The following is a 12038-nucleotide window of genomic DNA, read 5'->3' on the forward strand; positions in this document are numbered from 1 at the left end:
GCAGTGGGATGATGGCACAAGGCAGCGAGGCGGAAGAGATGGGGCTGTGGGAGGCTGAGGGGATGCACATCAGGCAGGAAGGCTTCCTGGGAGGAGGGAGCTTGGTTGGGCCTCAGGTGATGGTGAGAGTTGGGTAGATAGTGAGAAGAAGGAGGGGGCAATACACGTGGAATGATGTATGTGAGGGAGACCAGGCCAACCTTGCCAGGAGAGGGGATAGCCCTGGCCTCTGGACCCAAGGTCAGACACTCAGGGGGGAAAGCCCGGGCTGTAGATGGGCCTGCTGTGGTGTGAGATGGTAGCTCTGACTCTTGGTGGTAAGAGCAGGGGTCGAGGGCCAGAGGCTCCAAGGACACTGTAGGGTAGACATGGAGATGGTGCTTGGTGCCCTTAGGATGCAGGGGTGTAGCAAGGATGACAGAGGTGACGTGGGGATGTGGCAGAGGGCAGGAAGCATCCTCAGACTGGGGCCGGCTCTGGGCCTCCCCACCTTCTTGCAGAGCCTCGGGGATGGAGGTGGGGCACTGACCTTGCTGCTGGCCTTGAGCTGCTCACCTCGTTCCTGCTTTTGCTGAGTGTCTGGAGCCAGGAAGGGTGCCCCATGCCTGGATGTCACAGATCAGTGATTATGACTTGTAGCTCCCTGATGTGCCTTGGGAAGTGGACCTTCCCAGGGTGCTGGCCCCCTTCTGCTCCTGTTGGGAGCTCAAACCAGGCAAGACATTTTGGGGAGCCCCAAGCCTGAGGCTCTAAAAAGGAAGATTAGTAATAAGTGCCCCCAGTGCCCACCAGGAGCCCACTGGAGGGAGGGCACTGGGTTTTCATCTTTTCATGCCCTGCAATCTGCCAACTTTTCCTGAACAAAGGGCCCTACACATTTCTGCCTCTTCTTCCAGAGACACCAGGAAATTCTGTCTCGCTGGCTGTGGCGTGAGGTTGACTGTGTTTGCTCTTGCTCTGTGTTTGGCACATACATGCATACAGGGCTATTTTTAGTAACTGGTGGTTTAATTAGAAGCAGCCTAGTAAATGGAAGGCACGAAAAGGAGGAATGCCCAGTTCCTGGGGTGAGGCGGCATTGTTGTCTCTTACGGTGTATCAGATAGCTATTGCTGCCTGACAAACCACCGCAAAATGTCATGGCTTGAAACAACACCATTTTATTTGCTCATATTCTGTCAGAAATTTGGGCAGGCCTCAGCTAGGTGGGTTCTTTTGCTGGTCTTGCCTAGGATCCCCCATGCAGCCACAAGTCATCTGGTGGCTTGACTGGGGCTGGTTTGTCTAAGATAGCCTCACCCATGTGTCTGTGGTTGGCACTGGCTTTTTGGCTGGGCCCCCTGTCTCCAGCAGCATAAGCCTGGGTTTCTCTCCATGGTGGTCGCATTCTAAGAGGGTGAGAGTGGAAGCCACGAGATCTCTTGAGGCCTAGGCTCTGAATGTCTGAAGCCACAAATGTCATTCTTTTAATCAAAGCAAGTCACAAGGCCAGCCTGGATTCAAGGGGTGGGGAAATAGATTCCACCTCTTGATGGGAGTGGTGAAGTCACGTTGCAAAGGGCCATGTGTATAAGGATAGTAGGAATTATTGTGACCATCTTGGCAAAAAACTTACCACACGTGGTATCTTGAATCAGGCCTCCAAAAACAAAACAAAACACTGAAAAATGTTCCTCTCTATTCTCCTTTCATTGTTTCAACTTCCCTGGGAGCTAGGCAGGGAAAGATACAAATGCATCACAGTCCCTGCAGCGTCAGAAGAGGAAACTGAGGTCCAGGCATGGAGGCAGCTTGCTCCAGAGCATCTTGGTTATAGATGGGGTGGTAGAAGCGGCCCCCAGCCCTGTCCAACTTGGGCCCAGGAGTTGCCCCCTGCCCCAGTCAGACTCTTAGGGTTCTGCCACCTGTGCCATAGGATAAGAAAGCTTAGTTTTATCCAGAAGTCTGTTTTAGACTGCCTTGGGGAGGAGTTTCCAGACTGGAATATTTGCCCTCTTTCCTCTGGGAGAGGGGCTTAGACTCTGGGCCACTGGGGATGTTGAGGAACTGGAGTAAGGCCGGATGGGGACTTAGGGTCCGGAGGGCAGGGCCTTTTCCTGGGTCTCCTCACTGGGTTTTCAGGTGGCCTTGCTCCCATCACTGGGACCACTGTACCCTCGGGTGCCACAGAATTCCTCCTGAGGGGGAGGCATCAATGAGGAAGGAGAGTCTGGTGTCGAGTGTTAGCCTGGAAAAAGGGGGGATGGAAAAAGAGAGCCTTCTAATTAGTCCAGTGAGGTGACTCTGGGGCAAATCACAGAGTCATTCAGGGTGGCAGTTATCTCAGCTATAAGGTGGAATCCATTTTGTGCCACGTGTGTTTCTAGTGGGAACTTTTCACTGATGACTTTCGTTGGTTGCCGGAGGGGGCCCTAATCCCCTTCCTGCCCTGTGGTTGGGAACTGAAGGATCCTCTTGGAGGAAGGAGGGTGAGGTGGTGTTCTGGCCCTCTCTGAAGAAGTCCCTGCCCCTCTAAGGGCCTCTTGTTGTCACCATCAGGACACGCCACTTTTGAACTGGGAGCCACCTGGATCCATGGCTCCCATGGGAATCCCATCTATCATCTAGCAGAAGCCAATGGCCTCCTGGAAGAGACAACTGATGGGGAGCGCAGTGTGGGCCGCATCAGCCGCTACTCCAAGAATGGCGTGGCCTGCTACCTCACCAACCGTGGTCGCAGGATCCCCAAGGACGTGGTTGAGGAATTCAGCGATTTATACAACGAGGTGAGGTGTTAGCAGGGCAGCTGGGCACAAGGGTGTGGTGGGCAGGGAACGCCCTGGCAGTGTAGGGGGAGTCGGGCGACCTGCTGGGCTTGTCTACAATCCCGGTCATGTCTTTGCACACTCTCTGGGCCCTGTGTTTGGAAAATCAGGACAATCTGAGGATAGAATGAAGATGAGGAGTGGAGAAGTACTAGGTAAGAGATTATTGATACACATGATAAAATCTTTCTCCAGAAAGGCCTTAAATATCTTTTATTAGATTTATTACTAGGTACTTGGTGATTGTCGTTGTTGTTGCTTCTGGATACTCTCGTAAATGGTAATTTTTAAAAACTTTATTTTCTAATTGTTCCCAGTATATAGAACTATATCTGATTTTTATATATTGGTTTTAGCTACCTTGCTAAATTATTATTTTAATTCAAATACTGTATCTATTAATATATTAATTTGTATTCTAATAATATTTTGGAATTTTCTGTATATCATCATATAAAAAATGAGAATTTTATTTTTTGCTTTCTCATCTTTAGACCAGTGTTGTCCAATTGAACTTTTCACAGTGATGGAGATGTTTTAGCCTTGCACTGTCCAGCGTGGTAGTCACTAGCCACATGTGGCTCTTGAGCTCTTGAAGTGTAGCTCATAAAACTGAGGAACTAAGTATTTAATTTAATTTTAAGTTGCTACAGGTGTCTAGTGGCTACTGTATTGGACGGCACAGCCTAAGACTGTTTATTTATTTTTCTTGCATTATTGCACTGGCTAGTATCTCCAGTACAGTGTTGGATAGCAGTGGCAATGGCACACATCCTTCCTTGTCTCATTCAGGTTTTTAAAAAAATGTTAATATTTTTGGTATCTTTCATTGGTTCTGTGAAATGCAGTGAACAAGCAAGTTAATATGTAGGTCCTGCCTTCTGATAGCTTGTCATTTATAGTATAATGATCCTTCACTCCAGGTCAGTAAATCAGTCAACTAGCACCTGTTGTACATTTTCTGTCTCTTGGGCATGGGAACGGAGCAGTGACCCTTGCTTTGGGGTAGTACCTGCTCAATGGAGGGCAGGCACACTCAGCGTCTTACGTGTGTGCACTCACAAGGAATGTTGTGTGCAATCCCATGGTATTGTGTGTTCTCATTCATGTGCAAAGAGTCTTTGCACTTATTAATAAGCAGATAAGAATTAGTATTCTTCAAAGTAGACCTTCCTGATCTACTGGGAGCCAATCACACCCTGATTCCCAGGTTATTGTGAGTGCTTCAAGCGTGGATGCCTCTTGAGAATGACTTTCAGGGTCCATGACTTACTTGTTCTTTTAAATGTCTTTAAAAGTAGATCATTATCAACTTCTGCTCTGGGTTTGATTTTTGAAAGGGAAGAGTGTAAGTCATGGAAAGTAGGATGGATAAGGTGGGTTATCACTCTGGGTGGTGATGCTTTGGATCAGGAGGAAGAGGTGTTAACCACGAGATCTAGAGATAAATTTGCTTGTGTGGCTTTTCACCAATGCTGGAGGCCATTCTGAAGAGGTGTGCTCTAAGCACGTAAAGCCCTACCTGAGGGTGGCTTCATAATAAATATGTAGCCTCCCTCCAAAGGTGGTGACTTTGAAGGGCTACTCATTTGAATGTATTATATTTGTTAACAAATAAATGAGTTTCTGTAGTTGTATCATATCGAGCTTAGTCTCTGGAGCAAGACTACCTTGATTCAAATACTAGTTCTACCATTTATTAGCTGTATAATCTGAGCAAGTTATTGAGCCTTTCTGAGCTGTACTTTCCACACCTGTAAAATGAACATAGTTATACCTACTTCATAGTGTCATGAGGATTAAATGAGATCCCAATGAAAAACACTTAATGAGAATTGGGGTGAGTAGTATTAGATGTTACAGGCCTATCCCATTTCCCTTGGGTCACACTGGGAAGATATCATTTAACCCAGGACAGGTGACTGTACCCATATGACAAACCCATGTTCAGTTAAGGCTGTTGTAGTCGGTGGTTGACACCAGGAATCACGTAGATGGACTAAATTTGTTACTCCTCAGCTGGGCATTTTGGCCTTTAGTCAACATAAACTAAGGACTGGCTACCATGTTGCTTATCACCAAAGGAAAAAACCTGGGGAGGAGGAGGCGAGTTGAAAGCCTGACTCCTTGGCAGTGGTACTGAGTGAGGAATTTGCTGAGGACTCCAGTTAAGGCCAAACACCCAGCATCTTGTGACTGTCGGGAGGAAAAATGAACAATTTAACTCATTTTCTTGTTTATATTTTATACTTCAGAGACATGTTTAATTCATGTTTCTGTCTCCTGTGGAGGCCTTTCCCTTGAGTGGAATGTTGGGGAGGTGGGCAATGCTGCCTTCCTTCCTCTACTCTGCAGTCCCAGGGCCTGTACCAGGGACAGCTGACAGGGCAGATGTCAGTCCCATGAATGTGTGCCGACCAAATTCAAGCTCACTTGAGGAAGGGAAACACCGTTAATCAGCACCAGCCACAGATGTTTGGCCAAGGAGCCCACATTGCCGGTGTCCTGGGAGGGAGAGTGGGCGTGTGATCATGCTCACAACCCTTCAGTGAGCCAGGATCTTGGTAAAGTCCAGAGTCCTTGACATGACTCTTAGTTCTTCATGCCCCGGCCCCTGCCTGCCTTTCCTGTCATCTCTTGCAACTTTCTCTCTCCTCGCTGCCCACTTCAGCAACTGAGCCACTTTGAATGCGTCTTATGTTCTCTCTCTCCCTTTAAGTATACTGTTCCGTCTTTAAAATCTTTAAATATACTGTTCCTTCTGCCTGAAATACTTTTCCTCTCCCTCCCACTGCGAACCTGGCTATCTCCTGACTGTTCAAGGTTGTCCAGGTTAATCTTACAACCCCAGGGTTCTTTCCTGTCACAGCACATCAAGTAGAAACAGACGAGTTATGGAATGTCTCCCCAGCTCGAGTGAGGGCAGGGGCTCGGCGCTGTGTCCATCTGGGTCACCGTTGCAACCTGTGTCTGGACAGAGCCCAGTAAATGTTTGTAGAGTGAATGTTGGGGCTCAGACCCTGCCCTTTGGGATCCCATGCCAGACCCAGGACTGCTTACCTGGGAGTTATATACAAGGCAGGCTGGGGAGGCAGTTGAAACCCTCTCCAAGGGGCTGTTCACTGCTCTCTGTTGACGAGGTATGGGTTAGAGTTTTTGCCATAATATGCCTTTGAAGTGTATTTCCATTCCTTGGCACACTGGGGCCTCCCTCCCCTCCACACGCCCTGCCCAACATGGCCATCTTCCTTAAATGCATCTAAGTCCTGCAGTAAAGGGGGCACTTTGTGTGGACCTGAGCAGGGCAGGGGCGGGTCTCCTGGGAGATCAGATTTCAGAGCCTCTTCTGCTCCCTCTCCCCAGAACGCTGGCCAGGCCACAGCGCCAGACTGTCCTCTGGGGAGAGGGCGAACCAGACATGCTTGGGCAGGAGTGGCCGGAAAAGGGTTTGTGTTTTTGCTTCTTAGAAAAGGTAAATGTGTGCAGACCTGGGTTCCCCAGTGGGCAGTACGCTTAGCCGTGTAGAGCCTATGAGGGGTGATTCCTTTCCCACAGACAGTACAGGCACCAAATGTTTCACTTTGTTCTAAGCAAGGGTTCAGCTCAAGAGCCTCTGGAGCCCATCCAACCTCCCTCACACACCCAGAGGGTGGTGTCTGGAGGTGAGGAAGCTGGCTATCCCCGAACTACGACTCTGTGGGTGCAGCCTCAGTGCCACATTGATTCACCAGGGGACATGTGCCGTGAGCCCACCAGGGGATGGGCTCAGCACATCCGGGAACACCTGGGAGGTGGCAACGTTCGAGTTGGGGCCCTTCTGTTTGAGATGGAGGTGGGATGAGGGACTATGTTTTCAGTCTTCTGGGGTCTCTCTGGCAGGTCTATAACTTGACCCAGGAGTTCTTCCGGCATGGTAAACCAGTCAATGCTGAGAGTCAGAACAGCGTGGGGGTGTTCACCCGGGAGGAGGTGCGCAACCGCATCAGGGATGACCCTGACGACCCGGAGGCCACCAAGCGCCTGAAGCTCGCCATGATCCAGCAGTACCTGAAGGTATCTTTGCTGTCTTAGAGCTTTGTTAAGTACGGGTGCCAGAGCAAAGAAGACTGATTCTGGGGAATCTGGGTCCAAGGAGGGCGGTGCTGCTCTGCGGTCCTGCCCCAACTCCAGCCCAGCCCTGGTGGTCACCTGGCTCCTCTCTGGCTCTTCCCACAGGTGGAGAGCTGTGAGAGTAGCTCGCACAGCATAGACGAGGTGTCCCTGAGCGCCTTTGGGGAGTGGACCGAGATCCCTGGCGCCCACCACATCATCCCCTCGGGCTTCATGCGGGTTGTGGAGCTGCTGGCTGAGGGCATCCCTGCCCACATCATCCAGCTGGGGAAACCCGTCCGTTGTGTGCACTGGGACCAGGCCTCGGCCCGCCCCCGGGGCCCTGAGATTGAGCCCCGGGGTGAGGGTGACCACAATCACAACACCGGGGAGGGTGGCCAGGGTGGAGAGGAACCCCTGGGGAGGGGGCGGGATGAGGATGAGCAGTGGCCGGTCATAGTGGAGTGTGAGGATTGTGAGGTGATCCCGGCGGACCACGTGATCGTGACCGTGTCGCTGGGCGTGCTCAAGAGGCAGCACGCCAGCTTCTTCCGGCCAGGCCTGCCCGTGGAGAAGGTGGCTGCCATCTACCGCCTGGGCATTGGCACCACCGACAAGATCTTTCTGGAATTTGAGGAGCCTTTCTGGGGCCCTGAGTGCAACAGCTTACAGTTTGTATGGGAGGACGAGGCGGAGAGCCGAACCCTCACGTACCCTCCCGAGCTCTGGTACCGCAAGATCTGCGGCTTTGATGTCCTCTACCCACCCGAGCGCTACGGCCATGTACTGAGTGGCTGGATCTGTGGGGAGGAGGCCCTCGTCATGGAGAAGTGTGACGACGAGGCGGTGGCCGAGATCTGCACGGAGATGCTGCGGCAGTTCACAGGTGCGTCCCTGTGCCACCACTGCCTGCTTCCATGGGCCTGTCTCCCTCAGCCATCCTCTGCTAGGCCCTCTGCACCCCCTGAACTGTGTGGTAGCTCTCCCCTCCCCAGACTGTGAACTGAGGTGGCCTGCCCACTGGGAGAGCTGCTGCCGGACACCACATCTCAGCCTCGGGTTCCTAAATTGTGGGCTGTCCTCCGTTTGGAACTTAAAACGCTCCAAACCGTAGGTACTGTGTTTCCTCTCTTTAAGGGCTGAATGGTAAAAAAAACTTTGGTATCACCGGGAAACCTCAGATTGCCCATTTCCTACTCATGTTGTCTTGCTAAGAGATGGATTTGTGTTTTACTGTCTGATTCTTTAGCTGAATGAACATCATCTTTCATCCTCTGTCCCAGAAGAGCCTCACAAGACTCCTGATGTTGGAAGGGGAAACATGATTATCTGGAGTGTTTTTTTTTTGGATAGGGAAATTAAGGCTCAGAGAGATGAGATGTTTTGCTGGGGGTCACAAGGAGGCATTGAGCGGTGCCCAGCTTGAACCACAGCCTCCCTCTCCTCCTCCATCCTCCATGCCTGCCTGTAGCAGCCTGGTCTTCTTGGAGCCCTGGAGGTGGAGTGGGAGTGGTCTGCTTGGGGGTATCTCCTGTGCGTGGCCATTGCTTATCCTCTCTCCCCTTGTCTCTTCTGACTCCCTAACAGGGAACCCCAACATTCCAAAGCCTCGGCGAATCCTGCGCTCAGCCTGGGGCAGTGACCCCTACTTCCGTGGCTCCTATTCATACACGCAGGTGGGCTCGAGTGGGGCAGACGTGGAGAAGCTGGCGAAGCCCCTGCCGTACACGGAGAGTTCCAAGGCGGCGGTGAGTGGGGGTGTGCTGGTATGTGAGGCGTGTGCAGGGTGGGGAGGGGTGTGTGTGGGTGTTCTCCATGTGTGTTTGGTCCCGGGGGAGGAGGGGGAGGGTTGTGTTCACTAAGGGGTGCCAAGGTGAGACAGGGATGGAATAGCTCCTATAATGAAAGAGAAAACAAGGAAATGTGCACTTAACATCTGGAAGAAAAGATGGAATCAAATTGAGATGCTAACTGCTTTCTTGAGGTTATAGAAAAGGAGTCATTTAATGCTGTGCTGTCCAATATGGTAGCTATTAGCCACATTAAATTAAGTTAATTAAAATTTAAGTGAATAAATTAAAAATTTTGTTCCTTAGTTGCACTAGCCACATTTCAAGTTCAATAGCCACAGGTGGCTAGTGGCTACCATATTAGATTGTGTAGCTATAGAACATTTCTATCATTGTAGAAAGTTTTATTGGACAGCACCAATTCAATGGAAGTAAGTTTCCACAATATGGTTTAGAAAACAAAATTGAAAATAATGACCCTGCCCCCAAATTATATCAACTGCACACTCAGAGAGGAAATAATAAATCTGAGAGAAATAACTATACATCACGTGCTGCATAATGACGTTTCGGTGAACAATGGACCGCATATATGATGGTGGTCCCATAAGATTAGTACCATAAAGTCTAGATGTGTGGTAGGCTATACCATCTAGGTTTGTCTAAGTATACTCTCTGACGTTCGCACGACAAAATCGCCTATTGATGCATTTCTCATAACCTATCTCCATTGTTAAGCAATGCATGACTGTATATATTTCTGCATCTATAAAGTGGCTTTTGAGTTCCCCCCACCAAATGTACACATACAATAAATGTTAAAACCCCAACGGAAGTATATTTAAAGCAATTCTGTGGTATGATTGGTGAAGAAGATTTCAGTGAACCAAAGTGTGTTGTGCCTGCCCTGGCCGTGCTCAAGGGGAGAGAGGAAAAGGCCCTCACTGCTGCCATAACCATCCTCCTGAAAAGCAAACCTTCTCGTGTCACCTGCATCAGTTAGGACTAGTGCATGTAAAGAAAAGCAAAACAAAACAAAAATAACTGACTTAAACGTTTAAGACAGAAGTTTGCTTCTATCACACAAAAGGAAATCAGAGGTAGGTGTCAGGACCTGGTATAATTAGCACCTGGCTCCCAATTTCAAGGCCATCTTGTGGTCCAAGACGGCTGCAGAGGCTGTTGCTCTAACGTCTGCATTTTGGGCTTGAAGGAGGGGGACCACTGAGGCTGAATCAGTGTCTCTAAGCAACAGTGCACTTGAAGCTGATTGGCCAGAACTTAGTCACATTACTACACCAGCTGCTGGAGAGGCTGGGACACGTCATTTTTATTCTGGATGGCAATGGACCCAGTTAAAAATCAGGGCTTTGTTATGAGGAGAAAGAGGAGAATGGATGTGGGAGTAGGCAGCTTGCCCTCTGCCACAGGACATGCCCCCCTTTCAGCTTAACCACCTCTGCAGGCTCCTTGTTGGAGGGTTACTGCCTCACTACTCAAAGTGGGTGGTCTGTGCACCAGCAGCCTCAGCATCCTGTGGGAGCGTGTTGGAAATGTAGACTCAGCCCACCCCAGACCTGCTGAGTTCAAAACTACGTTCTACCAAGGTCCCCAGCTGGTGCCTTTGAACATTCGGGTTGAGATGCACTAGGATAAAGTCCAGACTCAAGCTTGGAATGTGTGCACTTGTACTTTGCCTGGACTCCCTCTAGACAGCCTGCTTTCTGGAGGTTGAGCCCTGGCTGTACCAAAATTCTCATTGTCTCCTAAACAAGGACTGCTTTGGTGTTTTTCACCCCCACTTTTCCTTCTTCCTGAAATGTCCTTTGCTTGTTTATTTACCCAGCATCTTTTGAGAAGCCATCCAAAGGTCCTGTTCTCTGGGAAGCTTTATGCGACCCGCCCCCCACTCCCCCCGACGGTAGGCCTCTTTTCTGGGCTCTCAGTGCCTTGCCCAAACACCCATCACATCATGTTTGACACTGTTTAGTAATCGGGTTTCGTGTCTGGCTTCCCCACCAGCAAGGAAGCTCCTCAAAGCAGCAGCCTGGTCACCTTTTATCTTCCAAGTGCCCAGAACAGTCCCTGGACCCTAACAGGGGCTCCATAAAGGTTTGTTAAATTACCACCTAACTTTATTGAGTGCTTATGTTCTTCCAGGTTCTAAGTGCTTTATATAGGTTATTTCTCTAAATCCTTACAACCACCCTAAGAAGAAGGCGGTATAAACCCATTTTGCAGATGAGAAAATCAAGGCCAAGGAAGGTTAAACCACTTTCTCTGAGTTCACTAGTAAGAGGCACAGTGAGCCTCTGAGACTGCAGAGCTAGGACTCCTAAAAGCCCCAGAGCGGAAAGAACTGAGGACTGGATGTTTGGGAAAGAAGCAGGGGAACGTGGCCTGGTGGGATAGGCAACTCCTCATCCTCTGGAAGCAGTAATACCTGCATCTCAGATGTCTGCTCCTTCCTCTCTGACTTGTAGTATGGATGGGGGGTTCTGGGGGCAGACATGTAGCCTCTTGGCCTTTCTTGCTCCTCCACCCTCACTTCCCTGTCTCCCCACCCAGCCCATGCAGGTGCTGTTCTCAGGTGAGGCCACCCACCGCAAATACTACTCCACCACCCACGGTGCTCTGCTCTCTGGCCAGCGTGAGGCTGCCCGTCTCATCGAGATGTACCGAGACCTCTTCCAGCAGGGAACCTGAGGGCCTCCTCACTGCCGAGTGTGTTCCTTAAAGAACCACTAACTCGTGACTGCCAGCCCTGCCCCTTGCTGCCATGTGCTCCTAATTTCCTAATCCTCTGTAGAGTGGATTTGTATCTTTTGTAGAGCTAGACACCCTGACTGGCTTCAGACCTGGCCCTGTAGCTTTTCTTTTTCTCCATGCCGGGTGGTGACCAGGGTGGGGCCTGTTGATTTACCTCTGTGCTCTGACCTCTGACCTCCTGTGCCTCCCCTCCTCTCCCGCCTTGTTATTGTAAGTGCCTTCAGTACTTTGCATTTTGGGATAATAAAAGAGGCTTGCCCTTCCCAAGCTCCTCAGCTCCTCTCTTCCATTTTCCTCAGCCTCTTGTGTGTGTGTGTTTTTTTTAGTGTTTTTTTTAAATCACACTCCCTTTGAGTGGAGGGGATGGTGAGGGGAGCCGTGGCCTGGCTGTGCCCTCAGAAGGAAAAGTGCCTGCCTTTACTGGAAGGGGGATCCCCTCACCCCAATCTGTTTGTGGTTGTTTGCCTTCCTGCCGGCAAGGCTCCTTGGGGATGAGGGCCCCTCACTGCTCAGCCCTAGCTCCTTCAGGACAGGCATGAGTCTGCCTGCTGGCCCTTTGCTGGACTTCTCAGAGCCTGATTGGGTG

General features: G+C 50.3%; 1 protein-coding gene across 4 annotated transcripts in view; it reads left to right on the plus strand.

Moving 5' to 3' along the window:
• SMOX (spermine oxidase) overlaps positions 1-11736 on the plus strand; it is a 35955-nt gene extending 24219 nt beyond the window's left edge. For 2 of the 4 annotated variants that reach the window (XM_004433785.3, XM_087445556.1), the window contains exons 3-8: positions 2539-2765; positions 6684-6857; positions 7020-7779; positions 8481-8641; positions 10706-10795; positions 11252-11736. In XM_004433785.3, coding sequence (XP_004433842.1) covers positions 2539-2765; positions 6684-6857; positions 7020-7779; positions 8481-8641; positions 10706-10795; positions 11252-11389 — 1550 coding nt within the window. In that variant the 3' untranslated portion in view covers positions 11390-11736. The remainder of the gene's footprint in view (positions 1-2538; positions 2766-6683; positions 6858-7019; positions 7780-8480; positions 8642-10705; positions 10796-11251) is intronic. The other 2 variants (XM_087445557.1, XM_004433786.3) reach the window with 2 other exon arrangements.
• Positions 11737-12038: the final 302 nt, after the last annotated feature.

The sequence above is a fragment of the Ceratotherium simum genome, chromosome 21, assembly GCF_057802395.1.
Source record: "Ceratotherium simum simum isolate JZ-2026a chromosome 21, ASM5780239v1, whole genome shotgun sequence".
Classification (NCBI taxonomy): domain Eukaryota; kingdom Metazoa; phylum Chordata; class Mammalia; order Perissodactyla; family Rhinocerotidae; genus Ceratotherium; species Ceratotherium simum.